At 38.9% G+C, this 21,036-nt stretch overlaps 1 protein-coding gene across 3 annotated transcripts in view; it reads left to right on the forward strand.

Annotated features, from left to right (window-relative positions):
- DEPDC1B (DEP domain containing 1B) overlaps nt 1–21,036 on the forward strand; it is a gene marked incomplete at its 3' end in the record, with an annotated part of 93,534 nt that overhangs the window by 24,266 nt on the left and 48,232 nt on the right. For 2 of the 3 annotated variants that reach the window (XM_081305026.1, XM_081305027.1), the window contains exon 3: nt 20,288–20,423. The exons of the other annotated variant lie outside the window; for it this stretch is intronic. In XM_081305026.1, coding sequence (XP_081161152.1) covers nt 20,288–20,423 — 136 coding nt within the window. The remainder of the gene's footprint in view (nt 1–20,287; nt 20,424–21,036) is intronic. 3 annotated transcript variants of the gene reach the window in all.

Raw genomic sequence — 21,036 nt, forward strand, 5'->3', positions numbered from 1 at the left:
GCCAATCAGCTAGATGTTGCTGGGGCTGCTGTGAGCCAATCATCAGCCGGCAGCTGGAAGTTTGCTGGCAGCTGGAAGTTTGCTGGGGCCCCTTTGGCTGTGGCTCTCAACAGCAGTTATAGTCATTAACACAGGTAAATCACGTCCATCTGAGAGAATGCATGCCAGCTTTGAGTCCCAGGAAAGCACAGTGGCTGCCTGTGGCTGTTTCTTTGGGCTGTGATACCACACTTAGTCCTGGACATCAGCAGACTCTATGTGCACCCGCACCAGGAAACTCATAATTGGCCAAAGGAAAAGAACAAAAGTGCCCTTTAAAATCTGTGTCCTATCTGCAGGACCTGGCAAAGTAACGTGTACTGTGGGGACCACTCACTAGTTACCCATGTTGTCACAAGGAGATCACACTCCAAGGGGCTAGCAGGACTACACAATGGAGGTAGGGGGCCTTTATTCTCCAAGACTATGTCCAATCCACAGTTTGTCTCTGATTCGATCTAGTGGGAACAGGCAAAAGGACATTCCCTTGTTGCCCAAACCCAGGCTTAAGTACAACTTCCTTTGTTGTTACCTGAGGCTGCTGTGTAGTTTAGCAAAGCCTCTATAGAGTTGGTCCCCCTCATAGGGGACATTCATTCAGAATCTGCACAATTACCCACAGATGCTGTGCCGACTCCTTCATGGAAGGTGGGTTGCTTAAGTAGGCCTTTATATCTCTCTATCATGTTTGCAGCCTGTGGGTGGTATCAGCTGTGTAGCTTCCATTAAATCTGTAACTGAGTTGCCCATGGCTGCATATCCTGACCTGTGAAATGGGTGCCTGATCACTCTCTATGGGCTGATCGTACAAGGCTGTTAACACTGTGAGGGTATGAATTGTAGTATGCTGGTTAGCTTGGCCACTAGGCCAGGCAAACCAGCCTGTGGCTGGATCATCTGCTATGGAGGCAAGCCTGGCCTGCTCCTACTTCTGTACAGGGCCAATGCAGTCAACCTGCCATCCTGTCTAGGCAACATGTCCGTGCATTACCTGAGCATCCATGGTTCCAAGGCATGGAGGGTGTGGATACTCCTGAGTACTTACCACACATGCCTGGCAGGCATCCACCAGAGCATTCCGTGTTAAAGGCAGACTCCATTGTTTGACTACATTCCAAATGCTTTTCACATCTGCATGCTGTAGGCAGCTGTGCAACTAAGCTACCAGGTCCCCATTCTAACCACCGCACCCTAGCCAAAGCATCTGGTTCATTATTCCCTGAGCTAGTCAGCAGGGCATGGCCAGTAACATGCCATATAGTCACCTGTTCCTGGTGGCCTAGCTCCCAGAGCTCTTGCCACAGAACTTGCCCTTGACACACAGCATAGCTAGCTGTGAGTATTGCTTTGGGGAATATTTCATTTACTATCATCATCCAGACAATGTGTACCTCAGCTCATTGGCTATTTTGTCCTGTACTAGTATCAAACAAAACAGTGCCTCTCTGGCTTATCAGCCACCACTATCCATACAGGCAGTTGTCTGTGGCTAGATCCATCAGTATACCAAACATTGGACCATGTAGTTGCTTTTTTTTCCAAGGTATGGACTTGTTACATAAGTAGTAGGCTCTAGCATCTCCTGAAGTCTCTTGTCCCTGCTGGCTCCTGGCACACCTGGTCTCTTTTGGTTCCTTTAAATGTCTCCATGGCAGTGACTGTTTTATCAACTCTGCTGTAAGGAGGGGTGCTAACCTCTCCATTTTTAGGGCACTACACATAATATCATCTACTCCTAAATTCATGGGCAGAAGAGCAGAGTAGCCATGGCTTCCCCGGCTTCTGTCTAAATTATTTACCCAAGTCCACTAACTTGGCTGGGTAGGTGGGACTTGGTGAACTTTGTTACCAGGGCTGGTACGGCTGCCCACTGGAGCGATTGACTGCTGTGGTTTCAGTTTCTGCGTTACCACTGGCTGGGCTTGCAGGTACTAATCCCCTTCCTCCTCAACTTCTGATTCCCTTAGCACCACAGGGAAGCTGAGGGGTAATTTTTTTCCACATTTTTAAAATTGATACATTGATACATAATGAAGGGATTTGTTGTATATGTCCACAATATGACAATAAAATTTGGCCAATATCACTCCCCAGGTGATATGGAGATCCTTGTACAGGGACTGTAGTTGGGTTTCCAAGGCCTCTTTCTTATCTTGCAACTCCCTCATCTTGGCAGTTTCTTGCAAAAGCTGCATCAGTTTCTGCTCTTAGAGCTGTAAGCAGCACCCATCCCATGGCCCCAGAAGCCACATGTGTGTCTCCTCAGGCCATTTCTCTTTCTTGTCAGTACTACCACTGCCTTTCTCCTTGGCTATGGCCTGTGCCTGGTTCCACCACTCCATTCATAGTCCTCCCTGCTGGATCCTTGTTCACCACAGGGCAGTTTAGATAGCTCATTCCTTCTTACATCACATGAGCTGTAGTTCAGTATGTGAGCTCAGTAATGGAAGTACTGTAACCAACAGTGTTTGGAATGAGGCAGGCCTGGGTTCTAATTCCAGTTTTCAGCTATCTACTACTACCCAAGTGATCTTAAGCAAATTTCTTACACTCTTAGAACCCTGTGACCTCATCTACAAAGAAGAATGCTGAAACATCTGTATTTAGATGATACTGAATGAGACATAGATATTTACAAATCCTTTTGCAAGGGAAAATTGTAAAGTTCAAATTGAACATGACAGTTGTTGGAGATACAGTGAGAATAAGCTAGACATGCTCCTTGCCTGGTGGAGCCTGTACAGCATGCAAGTAAGTATTGTCATATGTCCTTCCACTAGACCAGGGTCAGTGAAAAGAGTGCGGAGGGTATCCATGGGACACACATCCTCTATTGGAACTACCTACCTATACAGTTGTACCGTGAGAGCAGTCATGGGCAATATGTAATGAATGGGCATGGCTGTGTTCTAGTAAACTTTATTTAATAAAGCAGGTGATGGGATTTGGCCTGTAGGCTATAGCTGCTGTACTTTAAGTTCTTGAGGGAAAAGACTGTTATTAATTTTGATCTCTCTGTTACCTAGTGGTGTCTGATACATAGGAGGCACTTACATTACTTGCATTGATCTGAAGTCATTGCACATGGATGAGTGAAAATTAATAGACAATTCTGATATTTTAAGTCTTATGAGTAGAGAAGGAGATGCCAAGGTGGGACTAGATGTGCAAGGGGTTTAATGCCAGGTGTATGGGAGCACTTGGAAGGATACATGAAAAAGGAACAATCTGATGGAGTGAGACTTTGGACTGTGGTTCAAATCTGACCTCAGTGAAAGCAGAGGGAGGAAAGACGAATTGGGTAGGAGGAACCCAGGACCACAGTGAGCAGTTCTAAGAAATTGTTGGCCAGGATGATCTGGAGTCCCCAAGCACAAGTTCCTGCTGGAGTCCTGTGTCTTCTGGTAGGAATGGCCTAACTCCATTACTCTGCTGTTCTCCTTCAAGGGCTGGAAGCAGTCTGGGAGAATGGAAGAGGGACAACAGTTGGGAGCTTTTGACCTCTTAAGGGAAAGATGAGTCTTCAGCTCTGTGGCCAGCACAGCCTGTTTTTTGTGCTGCACACACTTCTCCATATGTTTGTGGGTCTTTCTAAGGGAAAATTGCTAGGAAGATGACTATAGTCCCTGTCACTGAGCTGGTCTCCTGGCTGCAGCTGGTGTTCATCCCCTCCCTCCTCTCTCCTTTGGGAGTTCCTGAAGTCTCAACCATAACCTTAATGGGTTTGGGTTCTTTTCATGGTACAGTGACCCAGAAGTACGTTGCTAGGGTCTGGACCCTTGATAACCATGGACCTCTCAGACTAATATTGCTGCACTGGCCTACTTGCAGTTACAGTGGGACAAAGAAGTGCCAAGAGAAGCCTTGTAGACATCCTGGATGCCACAGGTATTCCTCCTTGCCCCCATTATGTAATCTCAGCCCTCAGTTGTGCTGATCAGTTATCCCTGCCATGATGGTTATTCCTCTTCTTACTTGCTGTTTCCTTGCCATAAGGATTCCAGAGTGTCCTCGCCATATACCCCTTTAGGGGACAGGAAAACTAACAGCAGAGCAACTCTGACTGTGTAGAGGGGATGCTCCAGTCCCCTAGGGAGTCATTGGGAGGAAAGGTAAATAAGGCCAGTTCTGCTTTTACCCTTTGGTTTTCAGGACATTGTATTCTTCCTAGGGGAACACAGCACCACAGATAGTCCCCTGCCTTAATCATGTACTATTCCATTGTTCTCTATCTCTAGCTTGTCTTCCATACAATGCTGTCTTGATTTTTATAGGGCTATGATGTTTCTTGAAATCAGGTAGTGTGAGTTTTCCAACTTTGCTCTTCTTCAAAAGTATTTTGGTTATTCTCATTCTTTTGATTTTTCATATTAACTTTTGAATTAACATATTTATGTCTATAAAAATTCCCACTGGAATTTTGAATAAAATTTGCTAGGATCATTTTTTTTGGGAAATTTAATATCTTAACATCTTTCATTTGTTTTAGCATTAACATCTTTGACATTTTTGTTGGGCAGATTTAACATCTTTATAATTCAAGTCTTCCAAATCATGAACATGATATATCTTTCAATTTATTGAGATGCTTAATCTCTCAGCAGTATTTTGTAGTTTTAAATATATAGATCCTGAACATGTTTTATTAGATTTAGGTGTAAGTAATTTGTTTTTTGTTACTATTGATATAACTATAAATGGTTATAGTTTTCCCTGTAAATTGTCTGCATTTTTGAAGTTCTAGATGTTTTATATATTTTTCTTCTGTTGCAAGTAGAATTTATTTTCTAAATAGTTATTTAAAATGTATAGTAAGAGTGTTTCAGATCAGCTCACATCTCCTTGTCTTTAAAATCCTCATTTGATCTTTATTCATCGTGGAATTGTTATTCAGGGAAGATTTCTGAGTTTGGCGCTCAAAGTCTTCCTTACTTTGGCAATTGTTTTTCTAACTTCACCTCCCATTTTCCTTTCCTCCAATACTTTATCTTCCTAATACACCTTCAAGCAGTATTGTGAAATGTAGCCATTTCCCAGTATTTAGGTGATATGATCCTGTATATCACACTGGGTTTGAAAAGTATGTTAAGTGGGTTTATACAGCACAGGGAAGCCCATCACACTGTTGTTGATGCCTAACGCCTGGGTTTCCAGAAAATTACAGCCCTAGAGAGGACAACCCCCATGATAATCAATATCTGACCTTTTTTTTTGTTTGGTTGTACAAAACTGTAGTTTACAGAGGCAAAGAGACAGGTTGGCAAAAGCTGTTGATGCTGCAAATTTCTGCTGATAGCAAAGGAATAGTTTTAGCATATATCACAGATTTTAAGTCATTATGAGATCTGTCATTTATTAGTCAAGTTCATTAATGTTTATAAACTGTTTTTTTTTGTTGTTGTTGCTTAGGTGCTCTAGAGTATTTTTATTGATTGGTTAAGTAATAAATTCTATTTTTTCAAGTAAATTCAACAAAGGATAGTAGTTGGTTTGGATTATTTTTTAGTTTCTTTTCTTTTCTTTCTTTTTTTTTTTTTTAGTACTGAGGATTGAACCCAGGAGTGCTTTACCACTGAGCTACATCTCTAGCCCTTTTAATTTTATTTTGATCCAGGCAGGATCTAAGTTGCTGAGGCTGGCCTTGAACTGAGAATGCGCTCCCTCAGCTCCTGAGTCACTGGGATTATAGGAGTTTACTACCTTACCCAGCTGTTAGTTGCTTTTCTTCACAATATTTGGCAAAGGAGGTGGTGCTAGGAGACCAGAGTTGCTTTCTTGGATGGTTAGCTGCAGCTGATTACTTTTGTGATCTTAATTTCCTAAGTGTACAAATGTGGAGTTACATATGAATTCTAAAGGACTTTATGATTCTGAAATCCATGATCCTAAATTTATGGTTAAATTTATAATATTTTTAAGCCAAAAAAAGGTTGCCCAGTAGAGGGAGCTCTGCTCTTTTTCATGTTCTCAATTTATTGAAAAATAGCTTTCATAAGGAATGTATAATTTGTCTGAATAGTATATGTATTAAAGATAAGGCAGATGCCTGTTTACCCACAGTTTGCATCATCTTTTGAGAGGTCATCAGTGTCCCAGCTTCAGTGTTCATCATTCCATTCTTTCGACTGTTTATAACTCATTCTTGCATCCTTAAACAATTTATTGTTCTTGTTCTAAAGTATTTTCTCTGTTTTGAACTTTTATATAAAATGTATCAGAGCATGCATTCTTCTGATTTGTCCTTTTGTTTCTCATGTTTTTTGAGATTTATCCATGTTGATGTGTATGGTTATAGTCCATTGAATTTGCACACTTATGCTATATTCCATTCTATCAACATACCACAGTCTAATTATTTGTTCTCCTGTTGGAGATTTAAGTTGCTTTAGGTTTTTTTGATATAAACAATGCCACAATGAACATTTATGGACACGTTTGCTTTTGAACATTCAAGTGTTGCTTAAGTATATCCAGAGTTACCTAGGAGTGGTAACTCTTTAGAGGATATATATATGTTAAACTTTACTAGATAAAGACAAACCATTTTCCACAGTGGATATACTAAATTTTATTCTAGTAGTAGAAATATTTGATATTGACTGACTTAAATTTTTGCCAGCCTGGTAAGCATGAAATGCTGTCTCATTGTGATAATTATTTTGAATTTCCTTCATTACTTGAGTATCATTTTATATGTTTACTCATCATTTCGGACTCCAGATCTGGAAATGTGTGGTTCAGATTTTTGCCTTTTTCTTCATATGGATTGCAAAGATCTCTCATTCTCTCATTTGTATTCTCTCTCTCTCTCTCTTTCTCTGGTATTGGGGATTGAACCCAGGACCTTGTGTATGCTAGGCAAACACTCTACCACTGCCCTACACTGCCAGCCCTCATTTCTTTCTTTATGGCATTTTGATGAACAGAGAATTTATTAATTTGTTTTAATAACAAATTATTAACCGAATGGATCATTTTTTTAAAAAAAATTCTGCATGGTTTTAGTATCTTAAAAAGTTTCTTCATTATCCAAGATCGATCAGAGAGATATTTCCTTATGTTGTGCCCTAAATTTAATGGTTTTATGCATTATTTTTTTTGAGAAACTAATACGAATTTTTATTGTCAGAACAAGTGGTCATAATGGGAGACACAGGTAAATCATGATTTTTATATGTGGTATGAATTAGGGATTGTTCTTGTTTTCTATTGCTGAGAAACAGTATACCCCAAACTTTAGTGACTTAAAGTAGCCATTTTATTTTGCACATAGTTTTTGTGTCAAGAAGTTAGAGCTCAACAATTGGGGTTGGGGATGTGGCTTAAGCGGTAGCACGCTCGCCTGGCATGCGTGCGGCCCGGGTTCGATCCTCAGCACCACATACAAACAAAGATGTTGTGTCCATCAATAACTAAAAATAAATTATAAAACTCTCTCTCTCTCTCTCTCTCTCTCTCTCTCTCTCTCTCTCTCTCTTAAAAAAAAAAGAGAGCTCAACAAGCATTTTCTCTCATACACAAAATGCTGGAGTTGAGGTAGAAAATTTACTTGTAAAATGGCTTTTTCTAATAGATTTGGTGCCTTTGTGCTCCTGGACTCTTTCTACATGTGGTTTCATTCTGTAGGGTATCTCCCTATGTGTTATGCTTCTTGCTGCATGACAATCGTTGGGTAGTCTCTATGCTCACATGGTGGCTGGCTTCCTAGAGGTCGTGTCTCAAGCACGAGTATCTTAAGAGCAAGTATTTCCAACAGGTGAGAAGAGAAAACTGCCATGCATTTAAGGTCTATGCCTGGAATCTGCACAGCATCACTTCCGTTGTACTCTATCAGTCAGAGCAATCACAGGACCCACTCACATGGGTGGTGGGGATGGTATACAGAAATAATCCCTTTCTGTTGATGGGGAGTGTTGCATATTGATGGGGAATATGGTTGTGGCCATCCTTGGAAAATAAAATCTGTTGTTGCCTCTGCCCACAGCATTCCTTTCATTTCCAAACTACATTCATCCCCTCTGACAAGACTCCTAAGTTTCATACCATTGTGATATCACATATAGTGATCACTGGCCCATAGCACTTCTGAAATGCAGTTGGATACATGTCTGCTCTTCCTTGATTAGGGCAAAATTCTATTACCTGGGACTCTGTAGCATTCCTGGCTCTATCTTCTGGACTTTTGGAATTGTTTTCTCAGGTACTTTCCACTTATAGAAGTTTAAGTGTTTTGGCTACTCATTTCATTTTGAAATAGCCAAGTGGCTGTGATTTTCAGTTTCTGTTTGAACATTGGAAGTGGATAGTGATTCTGCTAGGCTTAAGAATGTTGAAATATTGGGGCTGGGGCTGTAGTTCAGTGGTAGAGCTCTTGCCTAGCACGTGTGAGGCACTGGGTTTGATCCTCAGCACCACATAAAAATAAATAAATAAAATAAAGTGTACATCTACAAACTAAAAATATTTTTTAAAAAAGAATGTTGAAATGTTGAGCACAGGGGATGTAGTTCTGTGGTAGAGTTCTTGCTGAGCAGGCACAAAGCTCAGGGTTCAATTCCCAGCAAGCACACACATGCAAAAAGATTTTTTTTTGTGTGTGTGTGTTTTGGCACCAGGGATTGAACTCAGGGGCATTGGACCACTGAGCCACATCCCCAGCCTATTTTGTATTTTATTTAGAGACAGGATCTCACTGAGTTGCTTAGCACCTCACTTTTGCTGAGACTGGGGCTTTGAAATTGAGATCCTGTTGCCTCAGCCTCCCAAGCTGCTGGGATTACAGGTGTATGCCACCATGCCTGGCCCCCAAAAGATTTTTATAAAGAAAGAATTTTGTCCTAAACCAGACAAAGACACTTTAAAGAAAGAAAACTACAGACCAATATCTCTAATGAACATAGATGCAAAAATCCTCAATAAAATTCTGGCAAATCGGATACAAAAATATATCAAAAAGATTGTGCATCATGATCAAGTAGGATTCATCCCTGGGATGCAAGGCTGGTTCAATATATGGAAATCAATAAATGTTGTTCACCACATCAGTAGACTTAAAGATAAGAACCATATGATCATCTCCATAAATGCAGAAAAAGCATTTGACAAAGTACAGCATCCCTTTATGTTCAAAACTCTAGAAAAACTAGAGATAACAGGAACATACCTCAACATTGTAAAAGCTATCTATGATAAGCCTCAGACTAGCATCATTCTGAATGGAGAAAAATTGAAGGCATTCCCTCTAAAATCTGGAATAAGACAGGGATGCCCTCTCTCACCACTTCTTTTTTTTTTTTTTTTTTTTTTTTTTTTTAGAGAGAGAGAGAGAGAGAGAGAGAGAGAGAGAGAGAGAGAGAGAATTTTTAATATTTATTTTTTAGTTCTCGGCGGACACAACATCTTTGTTGGTATGTGGTGCTGAGGATCGAAACCGGGCCGCACGCATGCCAGGCGAGCGCGCTACCGCTTGAGCCACATCCCCAGTCCTCTCACCACTTCTGTTCAACATAGTTCTCGAAATACTGGCCAGAGCAATTAGACGAAAGAAATTAAAAGCATAAAGATAGGAAAAGAAGAACTTAAATTATCACTATTTGCAGATGACATGATCCTATACCTAGAAGACCCAAAAGGTTCTACCAAGAAACTTCTAGAGCTAGTAAATGAATTCAGTAAAGTGGCAGGATATAAAATCAACACACATAAATCAAAGGCATTCCTGTATATCAGTGGCAAATCCTCTGAAATGGTAATGAGAACAACCACCTCATTCACAATATCCTCAAAAAAAAACAACAAAAAACTTGGGAATCAACCTAACAAAAGAGGTGAAAGATTTATACAATGAAAACTACAGAACCCTAAAGAGAGAAATAGAAGAAGACCTTAGAAGGTGGAAAGATATACCTTGTTCAAGGATAGGCAGAACTAATATCATTAAAATGGCCATATTACCAAAAGCACTCTATAGGTTTAATGCAATGCTAATCAAAATTCCAACGGCACTCCTTGCAGAAGTAGAAAAAGCAATCATGAAATTCATCTGGAAAAATAAAAGACCCAGAATAGCAAAAGCAATTCTAAACAGGAAGAGTGAAACTGGTGGTATAGCGATACCAGATTTTAAACTATACTACAGAGCAATAGTAACAAAAACAGCATGGTACTGGTACCAAAACAGGCAGGTAGACCAATGGTACAGAATAGAGGACACAGTAACCAATCCACAAAATTTCAACTACATTATATTAGACAAAGGTGCCAAAAGCATGCAATGGAGAAATGATAGCATCTTCAACAAATGGTGCTGGGAGAACTGGAAATCCATATGCAACAAAATGAAATTGAATCCCTTTCTCTCACCTTGCACAAAAGTTAACTCAAAATGGATCAAGGAGCTTGATATCAAACCAGAAACTCTGCATCTAATAGAAGAAAAAGTTGGCCCTAATCTCCATCTCGTGGGGTCGGGCTCCAAATTCCTTAATAGGACACCCATAGCACAAGAGTTAAAATCAAGAATCAACAAATGGGACTTACTTAAACTAAAAAGTTTTTTTTCTCAGCAAAAGAAACAATAAGAGAGGTAAATAGGGAGCCTACATCCTGGGAACAAATATTTACCCCTCACACTTCAGATAGAGCCCTAATATCCAGAGTATACAAAGAACTCAAAAAATTAAACAACAAGACAACAAATAACCCAATCAACAAATGGGCCAAGGATCTGAACAGACACTTCTCAGAGGAGGACAATCAATTAATCAACAAATAAATGAAAAAATGCTCACCGTCTCTAGCAATCAGAGAAATGCAAATTAAAACCACTCTAAGATACCATCTCACTCCAGTAAGAGTGGCAGCCATTATGAAGACAAACAATAATAAGTGCTGGCGAGGATGTGGGGAAAGGGTACACTTGTACATTGCTGGTGGGACTGCAAATTGGTTCAGCCAATTTGGAAAGCAGTATGGAGATTCCTTGGAAAGCTGGGAATGGAACCACCATTTGACCCAGCTATTCCACTTATTGGACTATACCCAAAAGACCTAAAAAGAGCATACAACAGGGACACAGCTACATCAATGTTCATAGCAGCACAATTCACAATAACTAGACTGTGGAACCAACCCAGATGCCCTTCAATAGATGAATGGATAAAAAGAATTTGGCATTTATACACAATGGAATATTACTCAGCAGTAAAAAATAACAAAATCATGGAATTTGCAGGGAAATGGATGGCATCAGAGCAGATTATGCTAAGTGAAGCTAGCCAATCCCTAAAAAACAAATGCAGAATGTCTTCTTTGATATAAGGGGGGGGGGCGACTCAAACAGAGCAGGGAGGAAGAGCATGAGAAGAAGATTACCATTAAATAGGGATGAGAGGTGCATGGGAATGGGAGAGAGAAGGGGAATTGCATGGAAGATGGTAGGAGACCCTCATTGTTACGCAAAATTACATATAAGATGGTTCGAGGGGGAAGAAAAAAGAGAGAAACGTGTCACAGTAGATTGGGTAGAAAGAGGTGATGGGAGGGGAGTGGGGGGAGGGAGGGATAGGAAGGGTAGCACAATACAATAGACACTAGTATGGCCCTATGTATAAATGTGGCTGTAAAACCAATGTGCTCCTGCAATCTGTACACGTGGAAAAATAAGATCACATACCCCATTTGAATCAAATGTATGATATGTCAAGATCATTGTAATGTTTTGAGCAACTAATAAAAAAATTTAAAAAAAAGAATTTTGAATTTTATTGTGGTTTGCTCTACTCGATAAAATCACACAGATCTCTTCTGTTTTCGGCTACTAGAAAGTCAACTATGGTATAATACCCTTAAGATTCTTAGAAACCCGTAGTATGAAATATATTTGATCTTTCTCTTCATTTCCTGTCTTAGATGTCCTAGAATCCCTGGAATTTCTTGTTTGATAGGATTATACTGTTACTTATAATGAGCATCCAGAGTTAAGTCAGTGAGGTTACTTAGGGTAGTGTCCCTAGATAGCTTTAGGATGGGGCTAGTCTTAAGAAAAACCCTGTGATTAGAGGATTAGAGTTGGAACTTTCAGCCACACCCATCAATCCCTTGTAGAATGGGGTAAAGGGTTTGGAGAGCAAGCTCCATAAAAATGATTGAACAGTGAGATTGAGCTTCTGAGTTGCTAAAGCTGCAGTAGCACCAGGCGGTCCTGGGGGAGGGGTGCACCTGGAGAGGGTCTGGAAGCTTTCACCCCTGAGACCTCATCCTAACCAACTCTGCTCTGACTTTTCATCTGAGTTCTTTATAATAAATAGGTAAACATATGTAAAGTGTTCCCCTGAGTCCTTTGAGCTGTCATAGCAAATTATTGAACCCGGTGTGGGGGGTGATAGTTGGTGGTAGCAGAGGCCCTAATTTATGGCTGGTTGATCAGAGGTATAGCTGATAGCCTGGGACTTTCAACTGACATCTGAAGTAGGGGGCAGTCTTGTGTGATTGAGTCTTTAATCTATGGGATTTGACACAGTCTTCAAGGAGATAGTGTCAGAATTGGATTGAATTATAGGAGACTCTGTTGGTAACCATGGGAGAATTTTACACACCTCTGGTCACAGAAGTATTCTGTGTTAAATGAGAGAGGAGTAGGGAAATAAACCAGAGTAGAGTAGAAAAATAAAGTTTTCCTTTTATGAAGCAATATTATTTTAAGTGAAATAGCCTGTGAAGTACTGCCTTCAGTCTTTCTGAGGTGAGGTTTTAACAAAAGTCTTAGGCCCACATGCTTGTGACTACCCTGAGACCATGTTTTACTAAGAACACCTTGGATTTGATCTTTGCATAAAGCCATTTTACTTTGAGAACCTTTACTGATAGGGACTGGGAATGAGAAATGGTTTTGTTTTTGAGTCATCCAGTCATGACTTCTGTGTCTTTCCTCTATATTTGCTAAAAAAAAAAAAAAATATGAACAGTTCCTTCATTAGCTTATCTCTACCCATATTTTGTCACCATGCTAAAATAAATCAGTTTGTGCTTTAATCATTCATCCTGGAAGATTCCTTAGCCAGTCCACCTTTTGTGTTTTTCATGTTCCTGCAGGTGACAGTTGTGCTGAGATTTGTGCCACTGGGCCCACATGGATCTTTTCTCCAACTTCTGGTAACAGTGTCCTTACTGTTCTTGCCTCTACATAGAAGTCCCTTTGGGCCTTCATTCACTGCCTCCTCCTGATGCAAATGCCATGGCTTTCTGTTCTAGTTATCTTTTGTCATGCAGTAAAACTATACCAAATGTAGTGGCTCAAGACAATCCTTGTAATTTTTCATAATTAGGTGGTTCAGGAATCATGGGGAGGCTGAGGTTGGCATCAGCTGGGGCTGCTGAGGCTGGAGACTCCACCCTCAGGATGAACTTCTTTATTCACAGATCTGGAGCTTTGGAACTTCTTGACTCAACTTCTTTCTTGTAGTATTTCATCTTCTAGGACCTCTTCTGGTCACTTAGGTGTCTCACAACATGGGGGTCTCAGAATAGTTACACTTTTTACGTAACTACTGGTTTCTAAGAGAAAGTTTTGCATGAATTTGTGATATGAGAGGCTGGTCTGTAGCTCAGTGGCAGAGCACTTGCCTAGCATGTGTGAGGCAGTGGGATTGATCCTTAGTACCACATTAAAAAATAATAAATGAATAAAATAAGGTATTCTGTCCATCTACAACTACAAAAAAAAAAGAATTTGTGATATGAGTGGGAGCATTCAAGAGGCAATTCTGGCCACTTAACAGTTAGTATTTTTGCCATATTCTACTTATCAAAGCAGTGGGTAGAGCACTCTGACTACTGTGGTGGTAAGATCACAGTGCAGAGGAGCCAATGGATGGGCTGTATGGTTTTAAGCATCTAGTAAACATCTTTGGAAATGTGGCAGTCTGCCTTAGAGATACAATTTCTTTTTTCTCAATGGATAACCAGGGGGCTCAGCACCATTTAGTGAAAAGTCCATGCTTTCCTATTGACCTGAAGGGTCTACCCTGTCATAAACCATGATTCTAAATAGGAGTGTGTTTATTTTGGATTGTTTTTGTTTAGGCCTATGGTTTTCAACTTGGGACTCTTCTGCAGGGACATTAGGCATCATTACAGAAAATTCCTGTTGTCACAACAGGTACCTCAGCATGCTACTAGCATTTGGTGATAGATAGAGGCCAGGGATGCTGCTAACTATTCCACAACGCACAGGGCAGCCCCACAACAAAGAACTATGTGGCCTAAAATGTCAGTGATGTTACAATTGAGAAACCATGGTCTGTGTCATCAGTTATGCCTTACATGTGATCTTCATTAGCCTTAGAATCTGGTAGGGTAAGTCACCTCACATTGCTTTCCTTCTTTGAGAATGTATTGGTGATTTTTGGTTCTTTGCATTTCCCTATAAGTTTTAGAATCTGTTAATCATGTTTCATTAAAAACTCTTTGTATTTCAATGGAATTTTATTGTAAATTGTAGATCTTTGTGGTGGAAACTGACATTTTGTGATATTGAATCTTCTTATTCACCAACATGATATATATCTGTTGATTAATTTCCTTAATGTCTTTTAATAAAATTCTATAATCTCTAGGATATATAAAAAAATCTAAAATCTTAACACAAAAAAACAAATAATCCAATCAATAAATGGGGCAAGAAACTGAACAGACATTTCTCAGAAGATGATATATAATCAATCAACAAATATATGAAAAAAAGTTCAGCATCTCTATCAATTAGAGAAATGCTAATCAAAACTACTAAAAATGCTAATCAAAACTACTAAATCAAAACTACTCTAAGATTTCATATCACTCCAGTCAGAATGGCACCTATTAAGAATACAAACAGGGCTGGGGATGTGGCTCAAGCGGTAGCGCGCTCGCCTCGCATGCGTGCGGCCCGGGTTCGATCCTCAGCACCACATACCAACAAAGATGTTGTGTCCGCCGAGAACTAAATAATAAATATTAAAAATTCTCTCTCTCTCTCTCTCTCTCTCTCTCCCCCCCCTCCTCTCTCACTCTCTCTTTAAAAAAAAAAAAAAGAATACAAACAACAATAAGTATTGGTGAGGATGTGGGGAAAAGGGCACACTCTTAACATTGCCGCTGGGACTGCAAATTGGTGCAGCCAGTCTGGAAAGCAGAATGGAGATTCCTTGGAAAACTAGTAATAGAATCACATTTGACCCAGCTATCCCACTCCTTGGTTTATACTCAAAGGACTTAAAAACAGCATACTACAGGGACACAGCAATGTCAATGTTTATAGCAACAGAATTCACAACTGCTAATTGTAAAAACAACCTAGATGCATGTCAGTATATGAATGGATAAAGAAACTGTGGTATATATACACAATGGAATACTCAGCATTAAAAGTCAATGAAATCATGGCATTTGCAGGTGGAATGAGATGGACATCATTACCCTAAGTACATATATAAAAACACAAATGATGTGACTCTACTTTGTGTTCAATCAGAAACAAAAAAAATGTGTTTTATTTGTGTAATATGGAATGGAATTGTACTCTGCTGTTATATATAACTAATAAGAATAAGTAAAATAAAATTAATAAAAGATGATTAAATCATTATACAAAATACATATATGAAGATGTGAATGTGGTGTCAACATACCTTATATATAATCAGATATATGATAAATTATTGTATAATGGTGCATTAAGAATTATACTGCAAATAAATAAATAAATAAACAGTCTTCAAAAAAAAAAAAATAAAATTCTATAATTTCCTTAGTAAAGGGCTTGCAAATATTTTGTGCAAGATGGTTGGCTCTCTTGGCCAGCTGTGAGGCTTTTTTTTTAAAAAATATATTTTTTAGTTGTTGATAGACTTCCTTCCTTCCTTCCTTCCTTCCTTCCTTCCTTCCTTCCGCTGAGAATCCAACCCAGTGCCCCTACATGCCAGGCTAGTGCACTCTACTGCTGAGCCCCAGCCCCAGTCCTAGCTGTGAGACTTTAATAAGTTACTTTTGTTGCTTGGATCTTTGTTTCTCTATGTGAAAAATGTGGTATTTGAATGAGGTCATCTCTAACAGGCTTTCCAGCAAAGACTACATGATTAAAATGTTAGGATTAAATTAATAATTTTCAATGCACAAAATAAAAGTAGTCCACTGGAGGGAGCTCCTTGGCATTTTTGTCTCTGGCAAGATTGCCAGCCTGCTGTGAAAACAGTGTGCCTGCTGTTGATAGCTGCAGATGCTACTCATGGCAAAGATCCCATCTTCTCATGGTGGGTGGAAAAGTGACTCCTTGACATATCTTCAATCATTGTTCTGCACATAAGAAATTTTGCTTTGATCTTTGGAAGACATTATTTGTTTCTTGGTATGGAAATGAAAGAAGCATATTTTTGAACCTAAAAGAATTAATAACTCATCCAATTTAATTTTTTATTTGACAAATGAAATAAATTGTTATTTAGAAACTTTCCCTTTTCTTTTTTTAATACATGGCAGTAGAATGTATTTTGACCTATTATACATATATGGGGTACAACTTCCCTTTCTTCTGGTTGTGCATGATGTGGAGTTACACTGGTTATGTATTCATATATGAACACAGGAAAGTAATCTCTGATTCATTCTACTGTCTTTCCTCCTCCCATTCCCCCTCCCTTCCTTTCATTCCCCTTTGTCTAATCCAAAGTACTTCCATTTTTCCTACCCCTGACCCTCGATTGTGAGTTAGCATTTACATATCAGAGAGATCATTTGGCTTTTGCTTTTTTTTGAGATTGGCTTATTTCACTTAGTATGATAGTCTTTAGTTCCATCCATTTACTGGCAAATGCCGTAATTTCATTCTCTTCATGGCTGAGTAATATTCCATGGTGTATGTATATATATGTGTGTGTGTGTGTATATATATACACACACACACACACATACACACCACATTTTCTTTATCTGTTCATCTGTTGAAGGACACCTAGGTTGGTTCCACAGTTTAGCTATTGTGAATTGAGCTGCCATAAATATTGATGGGGCTGTGTCACTGTAGTGTGCTGATTTGAAGTCCTTTGAAATACACCATAAATTTTGAGGCCCTGTTTTGGAATTTTTTTAATTATAACATTCTGGAAACCTCAAAAATTGGAAAGAGCTGTGGTTTTTCTGAGCCTCTTAGAGACTCCACACAGTAGTTCCTTCTGCACCTTAAACCTCTCCCATTCGCTTCCTATTGCCAAGATATTCTTGCTACTTCCTTTTACATTCTTCTACTTTCTCTCCACCAGCTCATGTTTACCACCTGTTTTAAGACATCTTCCCAAATAAACTGTAAACTAACTTAACCATTGTCTAATTAATTACGTATTTAACCTGTGCTAGTATAAGAAAATTCTCTTTGTCCTCCATTTCCACACTATATTTCCAAGCTTCCTATATGGTTAAGTGTGTTTTGTGACAAAGTTCTCTGCCAAGGCCTGTAGGTCAGATTAAGGAAGAATTGGATTCTAAAGGATGATGGGAAACTACTTTAGCATGTGGAGCAGGTGAGTGATATGATTCCATTTTTCTTGGAAAAATTGGACTGAGTGATCTGTAAAGAATGAATTAAGGAAGGCAACAATTTTGGATGCAGGAAGAAAAAAATAGGAAGATTAATAACTGAGTCAAATGGTGGTTGCATTCTAAGTTTTTTGAGGAATCTCCATACTGCTTTCCATAGTGGCTGAACCAATTTTCAGTCCCACAAGCAGTATATGAGTGTGGCTTTTCCCCACATCCTTGCCAGCACTTATTGTAACTTGTCTTCTTGATAATTGCCATTCTGACTGGAGTGAGATGAAATCTCAGTGTAGTTTTAATATGCATTTCTCTAATTGCTAGAGATGTTGAACATTTCTTTATATATTTGTTGACAATCGTATTCTGTGAAGTGCTTGTTCAGTTCCTTTGCCCATTTATTGATTGGGTTATTTGAGACTTTTCTCTTTCAAAGGCAATATGGATAATTCACAAGAAAGCTAAGCCTGGAACTCAGGTCCAAAAATTTTACACCATATTTGAGGGAATGAAGTGGGAGAGTAAGCCATGGGTCTTGGTGGTGGGGTAGGCATTGTGTTTAACTTTTAAAGGACTGAGAGGTGGGTAGTCTGTGAATTCCTGAAATTATATATAATATTGTATGTGTATGTGAATGTGTGTATGCTTTGTATATTTGAGTGCTATAGTTTGGCTGGAAATAGAACTTTTGTCATTATTGTTGGCTTCCAAGAAATTAGACTTGAGTTCTGTAAGTCAGCCTTTACTTACACAGTGATGTACTTTTGACTGGCTTTAGAAATTCATGTAGTTTGGACTCTTGGGAAAACTTCTTTGGTAACTTGATTTTAAACTATCTTTCGGTTTATTTATCTTTCACTTGTTTTAATGATTTTCAGACCTCATTTTTTTTCTCACTCTGAAAGTAGTTATTGGATATTTTTTTAGAGAAGATGAAACTCAACTTTTCTCTATTAGTTATCACTTTTCAAGTCTCTTGAGACTGTTTTTTGAAAATATCTCCAGAGTGCTCTTATTATTTATGATTCTCTAGATTTACCTTGATATAAACATTCCTTGAAAAGTATAGACATTTTAAAATTCTTTGTTTCCACATTCTTCTTCTCCTTCTTCTTCGCTGGGGATGGAACCCAGAGCCTTGTGCATGCTAGGCAAGTGCTGTTCCACTGAGCTACACCCGCAGCCATGCAATGCATTTGCAATGTGTTCTTTTCTAACAAGTTTATTAAAAAAAGATCCTCTGAGGAAAAAATAAATATTTAGTTTCAGTTCCATATCAGTTATGGTATAGACTATTTTAGAGAGTTGGAATTTATGTAGGCTTGTGTGTGCTTGTTCGGAAAGTGATGTTACTGATATGCAGGAAGGCTAGGAACAGGGAAGCTGTGTAGAAAGGCAGAAGAAAGATACTGGGCAGCTTTCTAGCTCCTTCTGGACAGATTTCTAGACTGAAGCTTAAATCTCAGTGTGAATTGTTAAATATTCAAAAGAAGGAGGGTTAATTTTTATTAGAAGCAGTTATAAAAGTGATTACTAGGCCAAATGACTTCCATATTAATGTATTATTCAGTAAGTATTATTGAGGATTTTGCTATCAGTAATTTCTATTTCTACAAGTTTTGGCTTGAGTTATGAGCATTAAGAATTTCAAGCTGAGTAAAACAAAGGGCTAAGCCTCCCATTAACAGCATTTTTAATCATGAAAATCCTATGACAAGGGAACAAGTTTTATTTATTTTTAACAATATCACATATTTGATGGCTGTTTTTCTCCATAAATTTTGAGGGGCATAATGAATATTTTTTCCATTTTTTAATTTGTTTTAAAATTTATTTGAATCAGATGGGATATAATTTCTCATTTTTCTGAGTGTACAGGTTGAAGAATTACATTGGTTATACAGTCACGTATATACCCACAACAATAATAATGTCTATTTTATTCTGCTGTCCTTCCTATCCCCCCTTCCCTTCCCCTCCCCTCCCATCACTTCTCTCTACCCAATCTAATGTGACCCACTTCTTTTTTTTTTTCCTCACATCGTCATACCTGTATTCTGTATAACGAAGGGGGTCTCCTTCCCTCTTCCATGCAATTCCCATTCTCCCTCCCTTTCCCCCCCACCTCTCTTCCCTATCTAGAGGTAATGAATATTTTTTTTAAAAGAGAGAGTGAGAGAGGAGAGAGAGAGAGAGAGAGAGAGAGAGAGAGAGAGAGAGAGAATTTTTTTAATATTTATTTTTTAGTTCTCAGCGGACACAACATCCTTGTTGGTATGTGGTGCCGAGGATCGAACCCGGGCCGCATGCATGCCAGGCGAGCGCGCTACCACTTGAGCCACATCCCCAGCCCAAGTAATGAATATTTTTAAAAAATATTTTTTTAGTTGTAGATGGATATAATATCTTTATTTATTTATTTTTGTGTGGTGCTGAGGATTGAACTCAGTACCTCACGTGTGAGGCACGTGTTCTACCAGGGAGCCACAACCCCAGCCCATAATGAATATTTTGTAAAAATTTGTTATTATTGGATACAATTAGCCATGTAATAATTTGGTGAAGTATAAGATCATTTATTATCTAAAGTGTGGAATTCTTATGCAAAATGTGGGAACTACTATTAAAATAATCTGGTTTCCCCACTTATCCTAATAATAGAACATTTCTTCTGGATTTTTAGATTTCCTCCTTCTTCACCCCTGAAGCCATATCCAAAGAAGCCCCTATACCAAAAGAATATTATTAAATTTCCAGAATGGAATGATCCCCCACCGGGCACCTCGCAGGAGAACATCCCAGTGAGGCCAGTTGTGCTGGTAAGTGCTGTGACTAAAAGACATTATCTGGTAATGCCCAGGTTTGGTCCGGTTGCTTCTGTTAGTGCCTTATGAACAATGGCCTTGAAGTACTATAAGACAATATCATACCTGTCAACAGCTGAGAGATGGTTAACCAAGAAAGATCGGCTCTTACATTTTTTCACTCTTACCCATCGACAGTTTGACAGAATATGTGGTAGCTGTTTTCTTATGTTCAGTCAGAGCAAATATCTGTTAAAACTCCCATTGCAATCCTTTTTTTTCTTGTCTGCTCCATGACTTACACCTCTTCTGTTTTTTTCGCCTGAAGTTTGTTATTATTAATAGTCGAAAGTAAGAAGAGTAGGGCATGATATATTGTAGAATGATCCTTGACACAATATATGAACAAAGACAGATTCTTCTAGTGTAGAAAAACCTCAGCTCACTGTGGATTAGACTCACTCTTCTTTTACATATCTTCTCCTTAAAATATCCCTAGTTGATGACTACCAAGATTGAGATAATGCTAAAAAATAAAATACAGAGAAAAACTTTGATAAGGTGATTTTAAAGAATCTTGCTAACCTATGGTTTTAAGTTAATCTAGTCTTATGCAACTAGACAGTCA

The sequence above is a fragment of the Spermophilus citellus genome (assembly GCF_964194105.1).
Source record: "Spermophilus citellus genome assembly, chromosome: 1".
NCBI lineage: Eukaryota > Metazoa > Chordata > Mammalia > Rodentia > Sciuridae > Spermophilus > Spermophilus citellus.